This window comes from Monopterus albus, unplaced genomic scaffold (genome assembly GCF_001952655.1).
Source record: "Monopterus albus unplaced genomic scaffold, M_albus_1.0 scaffold197.1, whole genome shotgun sequence".
Taxonomy (NCBI): domain Eukaryota; kingdom Metazoa; phylum Chordata; class Actinopteri; order Synbranchiformes; family Synbranchidae; genus Monopterus; species Monopterus albus.
The window spans coordinates 190,908-205,697 of NW_018128077.1; the positions used below are offsets into that span (position 1 = coordinate 190,908).

A 14,790-nucleotide genomic window follows, 5' to 3' on the forward strand; every position below is an offset into this window, starting at 1 on the left:
GGGTCTGTCGGAGGTTTCTTCCGTTAAAGGGAGTTTTTCCTCCCCACTGTCGCCAAGTGCTTGCTCAAGGGGGATTTGTTGGGTTTTCCCAATGTAATAATATTGATAACAGTAAGGTCTAGACCTTACTTTGTAAAGTGTCCTGAGATGACTTTTGTTGTGATTTGACGCTATACAAATAAAATTTGATTAGATTAGATTTGACTTGATGATAAGAACAAACCCAATTTATAGTCACATGTATTGCACCAGACACTCCAGCTAGCAAAACCATATGTGAACCAAAAGAGGCCTCAGGGAAAGTTCAACGTGGAAAATCTCTTCCCCCTCATTCTGTTTCTGCGTCACTTTCGTTACCGTTGATTTATTCTTCTTCGTAATGCTGTCAACTTTCCCTCGACCAACCTGGGACTTTTCTGTCTGTGTTCCTTGAACAATAAATCACTGGCTGCTGGTCTTTACATGGAAAACAAGCACATGTGCAAATCCAACCCAAATTCAGCACATGTGCAGGATCATAAACAACCGTAGGAAGGGGAAAAAAAAGAGAAACTGCCCACACTCTGAACCAACAAAAATTCTCGAGGAATAGATTTATTATACCTATTCCCAAATGCTGTCTAATAAATCTGCTCTTCGAGAATTTGTTGGTTGAGCATGTGGAGAGTTCTTCTTTTTCCTCCTGTTGTTGCATACCATTGCAATTCTGAATGTTTATCTTTCAGGCGTATTACTACACAGCCCACCTCCTCCCCATCACCGCCTTAACCTCCCTGACATCCAGGGACATCAATCAAGCCTTCCATTAACCACTTGCTCTACTCATCCACCACCATCTGAACTTAAGGGGATTCTGTCCTGTTACCCATCTTCAAATGGGCCTACACCTCTTGAAGACACTTCATATCGATGGAGTCTAATCACCAAACAATCTACAGTATGTTGCTTATCCCATTAAATTTTGTTATTCATTCCCATTTGATCTCCCTTCATTGAAATCTCTGTACAGTTTTAGAAACAGGCATGCCCCATCTACACTGGCTGGGTAAACCTGTTTTCACAGACAATAACCACGAACATGAAGTCCAGTTTTGTTGGGTGAGCAGCAGCTCATACCAGCTGTACTTGGCAGCCAATGAATACAGTGTACACAGATGTAGCAGGAGGAGCCACAGCGTGTTTAATAGCAGAGTGAACCTCACTGGCGATATATTCCACGTCAGATGTACTATTTAGAGTTTAAGTTGTTGGAGTACATAAAAGTCTTCCTGGGTTAGACACAAAGCAAAACAAGGAAATAATGAAGACAGGGTAGCTGCTGTGAGGTGTAGCACAAAACCTCTCCACAAAGCAGAACTTATGTAAGTGCACATTGCAGCTTACCTGTTCGACACAGTCCAGACTGCAGTTCTGAGGAGTAATCGCAGCTGCCGCGACATCATCCTGTGCCCAGAGTGGCTGACAAAGTGCCAAGAGCGGGTATAAAACAAGGGCAGCCCTCCACATGCTGCTACAGTCGACTTGACATTGTCCAAATGCCAGCACCATACCACAGACTCACACAAACACACCCTCACTGAAATCTGGTGTCGAAGTGTCTTTGCTGCTGTGTGAGAGTGAGTGACAGGAAGCTGAGAGGAGGGAGAAAGACGATGGAGGAGTGGTGTCTTTAGGCTACAGGTGGAAGACAGCAGACTGTGCATGCTTTAACAGTCAACACTATCACATGAGATCATGTTCCGCTGAAGGAGAAAATGTCAGGTTTGACTCCAAATCCAGTTTAGTTAATAGCGAGAGGTGAGAAAGTGCAGACAATGATGAACTTCTTCTCAACAAGTGAGACAAGTGTCCAGGAGTTGGTGCCAAAGTAATCAAAAGCTCTGTCCAGTGAGTTACAGCCAGGTTCTTTTTATTAAGCACAGATTCTACAGTGTGTTTTAGGGGATATATACATAGGAATGTGGGGTTGTTTTCAAAGGAAACATTCAAATACATTTGGGAAAACTAGTATCTCAAATACCAAGTAAAATCATGAATCAGTCCTTCACAAGATCATGATGAAGCAAATGTTATTATACAGTAAAATAAGATGGAAATTAAAAACAAAAAGTCTGCATCAACAATTCCAGAGACCGAAGATGACAGTTTCACCGGATCTAAAAAAACACAAACAAACCAAATATCAAGTTAGACCATGAGGATGAAACAAATCATGTCTGAACACCTTAAAGTTTTGATTAATGCAACGTGCACTGCTCCACCCTTCACTGATCTGATAATCTGACGCCTAACGATTGCAGCTCTTAAGAATGTGCCTGTAGTAAAAAGCCTGTATTTGACAGTCATCCGGACGGACCGGTGGTATGTAACAGCTACTAGCTCATGCCCATGCAGGAATAAGTTGGCACCACCACCACGTTGGGGAACACAGGCTTTGAGGGCAGAATGACTTCAGTGTAACAGCACATTAAAAATAATTACGTAGTAAAAAATGTGCTCTCATAAGTATAACCCAGCCCTACATAATTGTTACATTCTCTCCAGGGTCACCTTTCAAAATTACAAAGCCAATTTTTTCACACACAAATCATCCTGAAAACACGTTACCATCCAGCTCCAGATCATTTGAACTTGCATAGGCATGTACAAAATCCACAAGTAGATCATAATGTCTGATACATGAAGCAGCATAAATGTTATATCTAAAAAAAATTGTAATTCCAAATTTATGTTCTGCTCATTGACAGATTACTACATATCATAATATGAACACTTGAAGATAAATTATAGTACTAAATTATGTCCAGCCCTTAATGACTGCTTAAAGGCAGTGCGGCTGGTTGTTGTTTCCCCTCTCTGCCTGTCAGTCTGCTGCTCCACATGCACAGAAAACTCAGAAGAGCTGATGATGTTAAGTGAGTGTTTATGCATACTACACAGCAGGTCCAGTTGTTTTTACTTGCATCTAAATATACACATAACTTTGTCAATCTCTGAAAAACTGGGTATTAACTGACTATGAAAAATACACATCAAGCATTTTAGCAGAAAGATCAGACTGAAGATTAGATGAAAGGTGAATGATTTGTGAAAGGGAAACTGGGTAATTTACTAATAAAATGCAGCAAGCTGACACCGAGCAAAAAGATTCTCACTGTGTATTTGTCCCATTTCTTCTCAGGATCATACGGCTCCCAGCGACTGGCAGGGAAGATGTGCTTGTTCTTCTCATACCAGCTCCTCAGCACCACTTTACCTGCATGAGACTTCAAGCACAAGATGGCAACTTGGTTAATGTCAGGATCATCCTTCATATGCTACATTCAATTCAAAAAACAGGTTGTTGACTTTATACTTGAATTTAAAGCTACAGTATGCAACTTAAGGTAGCACTAGGCTGAAACTCCAAATCAACCCATTCTGCTCTGCCCAGCCCTCTCCTGCTCCACTCTGCTCTACTACGAGCTGCTATGCTCCAAACTTAGTGATCAAGCAGAAAAACTGAAAACCTCTGATTGGTTAGAGATCAGTCCCGCTCAAAACCTTTAGAAGCTAATGTCTCTGCACTGCTGCCAGTGCTGTTCAGTGAGTCTGGGTCACGGGAGGCTTCGACAGCACCTCTCCACATTAAGAAAAGTTGTGAAACATATTCATATAACAAAAATATTTGGAAAAAAGTTATATACTGTAGCTTTATTATCCACTAAGTTTTAAAAGACTAACTGACCACGCAAAGTATGAGGGACAATGATCAGTTCTCAAATTGAGTGTTTTTGTTTGCTTGTTTTTGCTACAAATTGTCAGAAACATCATTAATGTGCAGGTGGTCAATGGGGATGGCCTGTTGTGTTTTTAATGTAGTGCTCTTCTTTGCACTATGACCAGTTAACCTCACAGTCACATTAGCAATTTCTATGTGAATATGGACAGTTGGAATTGGTTGAGCGATGACATTCCATTGAAAAATATGAATCTTGGATCAGTCCATGATGAACTCTGAAAGAACTTTGCCAACAATGCTGTTGAAATAAAAGAAAACTATTATTGTTATGGGTGCTATAACAAAAAAAAAATCCTTCCCCAAACCAGATCCAGCACAGTTAGGGTGTTTTACCATTATAGGAACCTACCAAAACGTGTCAGGTTCTGCATTTGTTCCCGCTGCAGTGCACCCACTTTGGAAGTGAGCTCTGGGAGTTAAATTTCAGCACCACTCAGGAGGTAGTACTAAAGTGAAGTACCAGGAATGCAAGGGGGAGGGGGAGCGTAGGCGCAGAGCAGTCACTGGTGATTGGTTAAATGTCTGTTTTTTCAAACCTCACAAGTATTAGCATTACAAGCACTGTGTGTAAACACACAGCTGACTGCGTGTGTGAGAGAGGAGCAGCCCCTCCCTCCTCTAAACAGAGACCAACAGAGAAAATACAGTGAGGAAAAAAGAAGCAGGACAGTCTGCATCAACCCCAGAGGCTATGCTTGATGATGGTTAAGAGAAGTACAGGGTAGATGGCCTGTTAGGTTTCTATAGCAGAAATGCAGCATTAGTTTCTCCGACAAAAATTTCAGTTTATCTCAGTACTTCTTATGACTTTTTTTCCCCCCAACACAAATATTAAATATTGTTTGGACATTTAGTTCAGACCAAACAAATACTTGAATTGGTTTCATCCCTTAATCTCCTGCTGTAAATGCTCACCTCATCTTTCTCTACAGTGGCATCATTCACCAGCCGAATATCATCATGTACATCAAAGCTGAACAGAGGACCTGTGGTTAAAGAAGCAAGAAACACACAGTTACACACGGTAGTACATGTGAAGAGACAACTGTCAAAACAAGACAGTGTATATCAGTGCTCTGGGAGCTGTTTGGAGTTCACTTACCAGATTTGCCTCTGGCTTTGGTCACAATGAAGTCATAAAAACTGTGATGCTGAATGAGACATAAGTATGAAATTATCCAATGAGTGGAAAAGTGCCACAGCTACAGGACAAGTTTAAAACATGACAGTAACCACTATAATCACACAACTCGCACCAGGCCACACAAATATAAAGTTATTTCAAATTTACAGTACAGTCTACTAGTGTAACTAAATTATGTATCTAGTAAAGCATTTTTATTAAAGATGCACCAATTGATCGGCTGGACATCAGAACTGCCAGATTTTAGCTTCAACGTCATGACTGGTGGCCGGCCGATCACTCTGAGATATCAGATTCTGTGCTAGTCCAATTTACATACACGATGGTCCACGTTGTGCACACAGTGGTACAGACCGAAAGCATAGCGTGTGCAGCACATAGCATCTCACATGCACCTCGGACTTGTGCCTGTACTGTGCATGTGTTCACTCACTGGAAGCACTAGGTGTAAGCAACTGCACAGAAAAACCCTGGAAGAGGGAAAACTACATCCAAATCTCAAACAAACAAACAAATAGTACACAGTGAGGGAATTACTGGCTACACTTGAAACACATGTATATGTAGAATGTATCCATTCCATGGTAAAACACAAATAAAAATTACATACATTTTAAAAAGAATTGTGTGTTCAGTGAGATTGATGTAACACACTCTTCTGTTTCTATTACGTTTCTATTACATGCTGCACCTGTTTACATCTGGGAGAGCATAGATATTCATTATTATTCAGTTTTAGTTAGAGGTTTGTAAAAGAAAAAGGCAGATGGGGAAAATATACAACTTATTTACACAATGAAAAATTACATAAATAATTGTCTGCTGTCAATTATAGGTCTTGGAAATAAAGAAAATAAAAATCAGCATACTTAAAAAAAACTGGAAATCAACATCGGCCTATTGGTGCAGCTCTAATTTTTATGGCTCTTGGATTGAGGACAAAGATGTGCATCACAAGTGTTGACTCTGTTACAACACTTGAACATTATTCAGTGCACTGTTTAAACTTTAAAGGGCTTACAGTGAAACTGATCAAATCCAAACTAAAGCCCCTTTTCTATCGCCTGGTACCGGCTCAGCTTAACTTGACTCTACCCACATTTGATACTGGGTGCTTGGTTTTCCACTGCAGAGGGTCCACCCTCTGTGTAGCGGGCTGTCATAGAGACACCGCATTACACTGCTGTGATGTCGTCAGCAACTGACACAGTAACATGGAGGACTTTGAAGGTATTCTGTTCTTGATTCTCGGTATGTGGCTGTTTTTAGTTAGTACAGTAACTACAGTTAAGTAGCGGTTAGTGTTAAATAACGTTGCTTTTAAAAATGGCACTTTCTTTGTTCCAGGACATCTCACACCTTGATGACGTGATTTCTCTGACCAGTCACTAGTCTGCAGTGTTTAAATATCACCGTTTGGTATCGCCCCTGCTCACTTGAAACCCCGATGGAGGTGGTACCAAAAATAGTACCAGGTACTATCTCCAACGTTTGACTGATAGAAACACAAATAAGGCAAGTTGAGTCGAGTCGAGGCGGTACCAGTTGGTAAAAAAGGGGCTTAAGTGGAGCAGCAGTGGTTCTCATGGGTGTGTTAGTTATGCCTGCAGCACTTACATGTGGGATTATGAGATCCTCTTTGATGTACATGAGCTGCTCTACTCCAGCAGACCTGCACAGAGAAATCAAGTTCAATAAAAATCCATTTTAACATTATGTCATGGTCCACTCAAAATCAGGTGAAGGACTGACTCAGTTTTCCAGCTTCTATTTGTGAGATGTGAACATTTATAACTATGGCAGCTACTAGTGGTAGCACCAAAGAAGACACTGTGGCAATCAGCAATGTTTAATGTTATCTCATTGCACTGTTTAAACTTTAAAGGGCTTACAGGGATGGATGGTGTGTGTGGCCTTGTTTACATTTACTTGTGGGGACGAAACACTGGGAGCACACTGCTTTGCAGGTACCAGAAGTCACTTGTGGGGACTGGGCCCCACAAATAAATGATCAAATTTTTTTAAATTGATGGTGTGTAAGGTTAGAACAAATGTCGGCAACCAAACAATCAGCACAGGCGCCCCCCATAGTTATGCGCTCTGCCCTCTGTTGTTCTCCCTCTACACAAATGACTGCACCTCAGGGACCCCTCTGCAAATATGTGTATAAGTGCTTGTGTGTGTGTGCCTAAGTGGCTTCTACCTCTCTGGTTTAAGTTAGAATAGCAATCAAAGGTGATTGCAGACTGATGAAAAATCCTTAAATTCAAGATTCAGTGTTTACTGTGATATGCAAAGTATGGAAAAGTGTTTATGGCTTGTGAACCCATAAGATGAAAAAAAAAAAATCAGGCAAAAAGGTGAACCTGCCTCAGCTTCCGCCACAGTGTTAACAGTGGGAATTGAAAATAAGTCTACTCACTGATTTATTAAAAGTGATATTTTAGGGTGACAGTCATCTCGTCTTTAATGTCTCACCTGAGCTCACTGAAGTCCTTCCTGAGGACTTCCAGGGCCCTCTGCAGGAAGTTCTGGATGGTATTACCCTTCTTCATCTGCAGGAGAAATACACACAGACAGAATGAAAAGCAGTACACTTCAGGCCAGTGTGACTTGCCATGTCTCCATAAACAAGTACTGCAGCTCATCATACTTTACCTTGACTGTCTTACGATGCCCAGAGCCATCCCAGTAGCTAAATGTAATCTCAATCTCCTCACCTGAAGACAGAGACACACCATTATAATGCTGAGAGAGAATGTGAATGTGTGTTTATGTTTGTAAGATGAAAAAAGGAAGAATTCTCTAAAGCTGAAACATTTGTCAAATATGAGACAATATGGTCTGAACGTCTCCTTGTGATTCAAGTTAAAGCAAGGATAGGCTACTAATTAAATAACACAATACTTGTGTGTGGAGGGTGGGATAATTCTGACACTCACTCTTAATCTTCTCCTGTTTGAGCTCCCACTCCTGCCTGAGTTCCTCTCGGAGACGATTTTCCTCCTCCTGCACACAATTAGCAGACACAGTCAGTGAGGTGAAAATGTCAAGGAATACATTAGAAGACCATATTACACGTACATGGTATTAGAGACTGGACTCATAACAAATAAGAATTGTATAAATAACCATGTTTCCTGAAGTGTGAAAATACTAGGGCTTCAGAGCTTCAGTATTAAAAATCGGAAAATATTCACTTCGTTTGGAAAAATGTGTTTAAGAGCAAAGCTATTAAATATTTTTAGAACCTATTTTCAGTGTTGTACTTTGTAGATGTTCGTTTTTGTAAATCTCTGGTTTAGTCTGTACATCTTGTCCTAATTACGGCATAATTTGTGATTTTCTGCAGCCTGCCAGGTAAAATAGAGCTTTGAATCCTGCTGGTCTTTACAGTTTGATGGCGCACAGCAAAACACTACTGAGTTGTAAAGTATAAATTAAAAAACAACAATATGTCATACACACTGAAGAAATGATAAGCAAGTATAATTTTGCTTCTGAAAATAAAAATGTCTCATGTAAGCGTCCAACAAGTAACCTTTATATTGTCCTCACCTCTCTGTCTCGATCAGGAAGGAAACTTGTGTCCACATCTGGATTTTTCCCCAGTTTCTTCTTCTTAACTGGAGCATCTATGAGACAAAGTCATACAACTATTAGGCAAACTCTCAAATTAATATGTTATATTTTGTTAGTTTAATCGGTACAAAAATCAAAGTGTAAAAATGGAACATTATGATTTAACAGCATGTTATGCCCAGGACTGTTTCATGGCCAGGAGCAGAGACTCTGTGGAGTCTGGTGTGTATCTTTGCCTCACAGTGACAAGCCTCTTTCCCCCAGCTCCCAGTCTTGATGCTAACCCAAGTTAATCAGCTGCTGGCTATTCATATTCTTATCTATCATATAGACAAGACAGTGCAACCAAACTTCATACAACTTTCTTTGCAAAAAATGACCCAAAATGTCAAAATGTTTCTTTAAGACCAATGTACTGCCTTAATACTCATATGAAGCCATAACAAACCAATCATATACACTGTACAATTTTACAAATAGACAAAATCAGTGACACACAACACAGATCAAATTAATGGAGCAGGTACAGCATACAGCTCAAACTAACTGTCAGCAGTGTAGCATCCCTAACATCAATACTCACCATCCTGCTCTTCTTCTTCTTCATTTTCCTCTTCCTCCTCTTCCTCATCTTCAGGATTAAATGATAAACTAGCTATTTTCCTCTTCTGTTCCTCCTTCCTCTTTTTTTCTTTCTGCTTCTCAAGTTTGCTGCAAGGAGAAAAACAGGACAAAAATACAGAACTACTGAAACCTGTTTTCAATACACAGTAATGAGCTATACAAACAAAAACTGATTTAATTTGAACTGCAAATAAAGAAATAAATTATATCACATATGGTTGGATAATTAAAAGAAAAACCCTGAATAAATGAGTGAGTTCTTCAAGGATGACAGTGACCCCAACCAGAGGGCACAAGGGGTCTGTCAGTGATTTGATGAAAATTATGTGAATCATATGCTGTGGCCTTCACAGTCACAAGATCCACCTGTGGGACATGTTGGAGCACTGTGTTAGAGCTCAGAGACCTGGAGAGTCAATGCCAAGGAGCAGTGAAGCTGTTCTGGTGACATATGATGGCCCAACACCTGACTGAGACACTTTATGTTTGGTTATCCTTTGTCACCCATCTGTATATATATTTTTTGAAGGTAATTACAAATATATATCCCTCGGGGATCTACCACCTCGAGGTCAGGAACCATTGTTCTAAAATATTATTATATGTTGTAGCACAAAGACTTCCCTTAAAAGGACCTATTCCAAAGCATGAGCAACAAAAGGACAGCCTGGTCCATATACTTTAGTCATCAGCAAGAATTGAATTTTTGAATTTTTATGTGTGATGCGTTTCACATTTCTGAGAGCTCTCGCTGTTCTTAAAAATCTAAAATGAATTTTAGCAGTTCTTCAATTTTCTGATTAAACATTTAGAACTTCTGTCAAACAGCTAACCAGCACTACAACCCTCAGAGACATGTGCACTACATTAACAACCAAAACCCCCTGTGTGAGCCAGAGTGGAAGTAGTAACTCACAGCTGGAGTTCTTTGGACTGCTCTTTCTTAGCCAGCTGCTTCTCTCTCTCCTTCACCAGTGCCTCCTGCTTGGCCTTCATGTCATTCAGTGTCACCAGGCCTGATCAAAGCATGAAAGAGATGAAACTGGTCAAACAAGATTCATAAACAAGAGCTGCATGGATTTATCCTTCAGTGGTGTTATCAACTGTACAAATAATATTAGGTTCACAGTAATGGATAATGTTTTTATTTTAATACTAACACTGGTGTTAATCTGTAAAGTCTAAACATTGCAGCCAAAGATGGATTACTGAACTGACCTAGCAGGCACAGGCCGAGGGGCCCCAGGCCAGAGTCATGAAGGGCCTGTTAACCTCTGTTCGAAAATCAATCAAGTGACTCCAAAACAACTAAATAAAAGTCACTAAACAAGTAAACAAAAAACAAACAAAAAAAATGCAAAACAACTAAAAAGAAACACAAAATGAATAAAAAGTTACTGAATAAACCACAAAGGCAGCAAAATGAAATATGCCAAATGACAAAACGAGACACAACAAGTATAAACAGGTGCAAAATGACTACAAAGAGATGTGAATTGATGCAAAACCAGCTAAAATAGAAACAAAACAGAGGACACAAACTGACTGCAAAATCACTCATTATGTGAATCCTACTTCTTCAAGTGGGGGAGAGGTTTGAGCCTTTTACACATCCGCCCAGGGGCCCATTGTCTCATAATCTGTCCATGATGGTAAGTGAAATTCTTCACTCTTTCTGACACAATTATGTCATATATTGAACTATGTGGGTCTCACGGGGATTTCTTCATTATAGGAGGGTCCGAGTGCAACAGCAGCACAGATACTCACCAACTGTGCTGGACTTCAGCTCTGCCTCTACAGCATCATAATGAGCTGAGAACTTCTTATCAATGTTGGACTTGACCATGTTGTCCTGTGAGAAAACAGACACGTAGAGACCAGGAAAAAGGTCAGTTAAGGTTATTTTAGTATTTTCAAGGCTGTAACATCAATGTTATAAGCTTTACCTCATGAACAGTTTCTGCTATTGCCCTCAAATTGCCTAAAATATTATGCATACTGTAACGGTGACTCCTTTCTGACCATGCAGGTCGCTGGACCTCAGGGCTATAAATATCATATTGGGTTAATTTCTGTAAATTGGCAAAATACAATAATAATTTCGGGGTAATAATTTAGGGTAAAAAGTTACATACCTCTGCAATCTTCTGTTTCAGCTGTTCCAGCTGTTCTCTTTCTTTTTCTCGTTTTTTCATCAGCTGCATGGCTCTCCCGGCCTCACTAGCAGCTCCTTTGTACTGAGCCATGTTGTTTTCCTTGTTTTTGACGCTAACTTTCAAGAAACGTTACGATTAAAATAACAAATCAAGGATGATATTGTAAAATAAAACGCAGAATATTTCAGTACTCTGAAGGCAGAGCTCCCAGCACATCACAACAAGAAAAATGGCGACCACGAAGTGCATGTTGGGTAGTAAACCATCACATGAGATGCCTTCACGTTCCTGAAGAAACCTCAGGATTACTAGCTACACAGCAACGACCGAACAAAGCTGACACTGCGCACTCAATCGGCAGTTTATCAGGTACGCCATGCTGCTGTCTAAATGTATATACCGCATCATACAAAGACATGTTTTAGTTATTTAGCCTAGTCTCATTAATGTAAATAGGGTGGACAGAATAAAATAAAATTGTATTAATAACGTGATACAATTTTCTCAGCGATGTAGGCTACCTAATAAACTGACCACTGAGTGTACATACTGATGTCCAATTAAGAAGAAAATTGGGATGTTGCAGAAAAACCATAAAATTTGTTAGGGTTGCAACTAACTGATTTGATTTTCCTCATCAAATGCTGAGTAATTGATTATTCATTAGTTGATAATGAATTAATTAATGTTAATCTATAAAATGTTTGAAAGCAGTTTTTAAAAAACTGTCAGTTTCCCAGAAATCATTATTCCAAAAGAAGTAGCAAAATTTTCAAGCCTGGGATGCTGGAAAAACTAAATGTTTCATTTTTTGCGTGGTAAATGATTCAACAATTAAACTAATTGACAAAACTGTAAAAGCTGCAAAGTAATTTTATGCTGAAAAACTAAAAATGTAATAATTAGTTACACTTTAGTCTAGGTTGTTTGTCTGCGTGTCGGCCCTGTGATTGGCGTCCTGCCCAGGGTGTACCCCGCTTCTCGCCCCATGTCGGCTGGGATTGGAAAATCCATTCACATACTTTGGTAAAACACACACACACACACATGCTCAAGGGATTTTTGACATTTATTTTATTAAAAGCTTGATGCAGTCTTCTCAGAATTACATCTGAAGTCAGTGTAAAATGAAGGACAATAATGGCAATAATAATAAAAATACCTTTTGTTAAGTGGCTTTTTGTAGAAAACATATCAAATTGCATTAACAGGCTGCAGAGCTGTGCCAATCAAAAAACAAAAAGGCAATTCTTTCCCGCTGTCTCCCACAATCACTCATTTGATACAATCTCACACTCATACAGCCACACCTCTCATTTGATGCCAGTCCTTGTTAGACAATGAAATAGCAATTTGACTGCAGCAGAGAGCGAGAGACATACAAAATGGAGAGATGAAAACATTCACAGCACACATACACAAGGACCGCAGGCATGGAAGGAAGGTGTTGCTCAGCTGTATGCAAGGCACCACAAACCTATAAAGAGAGGGAGAGAGAGATTCAAATGACTGTGCCAAAGTAGGGCAACTGTGCTATCATGGTGTAGCCTATCTTCTGTAGTTATTTGCTGAATAAGCATATGACTGTCTCAGGGACAGTGTTGGGAAAACTATTTGAAAATGTAGCATTGCAAATCATTGATTACGTCACACTTGAAGAAGTTAAACTACATCATATATATATGTGTGTGTGTGTGTGTGTGTGTATATATATACATATATATATACACATACATTAGTACTGGTCTAAAATATGAACTTCTGTAACTTGTCAGTTTTGCAGCATCTGACTTGTGCAAGCTTAACAACTACAATTGTCTTGAACTTACACCTTTTAGATAGTACAAATTCAGCACTGGTCCACATGGGCCTGTCTTTTACTACCACTTCTCAGAGCAGAATTTCTTGAGCAGAATCTCAGAGTTCTTATCCAAAATGTGGTTAGGGTTATCTAGTGCAACTATTTGTAGTTGCACTAGATAACTACACAAAAGATGGCAAAAATTTAACTTCAGTCACAACACAACTCTGAATGTAGTTGAACTACCAGCAAGTTACTGCAAAGTGTAGTTAACCTGCTAGTTTCATTACATGTAGTTCACTACTCCCCAACACTGCTCAGAGAGTAATATTTATGCCTTTGTAAGCGAGCATTTTTCTTGCACCAGCCTACCAGACATGTAGACAAGCCAAAATAGCCAAGAAAATGCCACAAAGAAGAGCAAAGGGCACGGCAAACAGCAAGGTGAGGCAGCGATAAGTCCATATACGAGTCCTCTCAAATCCAACGACACTGTAAAGCCACACTTGGTCAATGCTACGAAGTCTAGCTGGTTCTGCCAGCACATTACTGACCTCTACCTACAGAAAGGGGGCAAGACAGGAGAAAAGTTAGTCAAGTCAATATAATTATAGAGTACATTTTAAAAACAAGTATGAAAACAACTGTTTTACAGCATCAATTGAGAGGGGAATTACTGCTTGATCTGGAGAGAAATACAGCAGTGAAGATGTGAAGATATGATAAGGCAGTGACCAGATCTCCAAATGAGACCTTTTTTTAAAAAAAAACTTTTGCTATTCATCTGATGTAGAAAAACTACTAGTAACATCAGAATTTGTCAAATTTTAGAGGAGAATCAAAAATAAAATCCAAACTTTGGTGGAAGCATATATCAATAAAATAAAAGAGGGCCTAAAATGTACCTCTGGGGTACACCGCAAAAGATAGCAGAGGAGAATGAAAATGTATATACATATATATATATTAAACTATAACTGACACTGATCTATGTTGCAAATAAAAATTACATCCCTCTAAGGCCTTACCCTGAATGCTTGCCACACATCTGAGACATAGCTGAGAGCTTGAAGAAAAGTAAAATTGTATGATTTTCAGAGTATACATTCTCAAAAACCTTATGCCTGACTCATTCAATTTAGGATAGGATGGGTGTAGTGAAAATGTAGAAGGACCATTACAACTCTGCTTAACCAGTAATAATCACACAAGTAGTCTGTGAAATTCTTTGTACCTGTATAGTCATAATGGGGAGAAAAGGGAATGAGGACCTTTAGGTGCTTGTTGATGCCATAAGGGTCCCTGTTGACAGTATTGCTGAGTGTTGGCATAGCAGAGGCTGTGGGAGGAGTTGGCGTAATGGACACAGGAGTTGGGGCTTTGGATGCAAACTCTGGAGGAGGAGGAGGAATGTCTATTGGTTCTCCTCCTCCACTGTTTTCATCACTGTCATCATTGATCTTACACTCCACCAGATAGTCATCGCTCACCATCATCATCTTCGCTGCAGGAAGAAGCACATTTCTTTTCACATACATTAAGACAGATGAACAGACAATCAAATAAATTTGTAACATTTATACAGTAAAACCAGTGCACACTCAGAGATACACTTCTGCAGCAGATTTCAGGCAAGCAGAGTGTGACAGCGAGCTGAGCACTGATTCTACCACCTGTTCTTTAGCTCCCCAAAAAGAAG

At 39.6% G+C, this 14,790-nt stretch overlaps 2 protein-coding genes across 2 annotated transcripts; both read right to left on the reverse strand.

Moving 5' to 3' along the window:
- Window positions 1-1,892: 1,892 nt before the first annotated feature.
- Window positions 1,893-11,569, reverse strand: fam50a (family with sequence similarity 50 member A). The gene is made up of 13 exons (XM_020617911.1): window positions 11,270-11,569; window positions 10,902-10,986; window positions 10,048-10,147; window positions 9,091-9,218; window positions 8,484-8,560; window positions 7,868-7,934; window positions 7,584-7,645; window positions 7,404-7,480; window positions 6,543-6,597; window positions 4,884-4,932; window positions 4,697-4,767; window positions 3,156-3,266; window positions 1,893-2,156 (listed from the first exon to the last, which is right to left on the reverse strand). Exons 1-13 carry the CDS (start codon window positions 11,378-11,380, stop codon window positions 2,148-2,150), a joined length of 1,002 nt encoding a protein of 333 aa, XP_020473567.1. The 5' UTR covers window positions 11,381-11,569; the 3' UTR covers window positions 1,893-2,147.
- Window positions 11,570-12,586: 1,017 nt separating this feature from the next.
- cav4b (caveolin 4b) lies at window positions 12,587-14,584 on the reverse strand. Its single transcript, XM_020617923.1, has 4 exons — window positions 14,448-14,584; window positions 14,363-14,393; window positions 13,464-13,651; window positions 12,587-12,767 (listed from the first exon to the last, which is right to left on the reverse strand). The coding sequence occupies exons 1-4, from the start codon at window positions 14,582-14,584 to the stop codon at window positions 12,587-12,589; spliced, it is 537 nt and encodes a 178-aa protein (XP_020473579.1).
- Window positions 14,585-14,790: the final 206 nt, after the last annotated feature.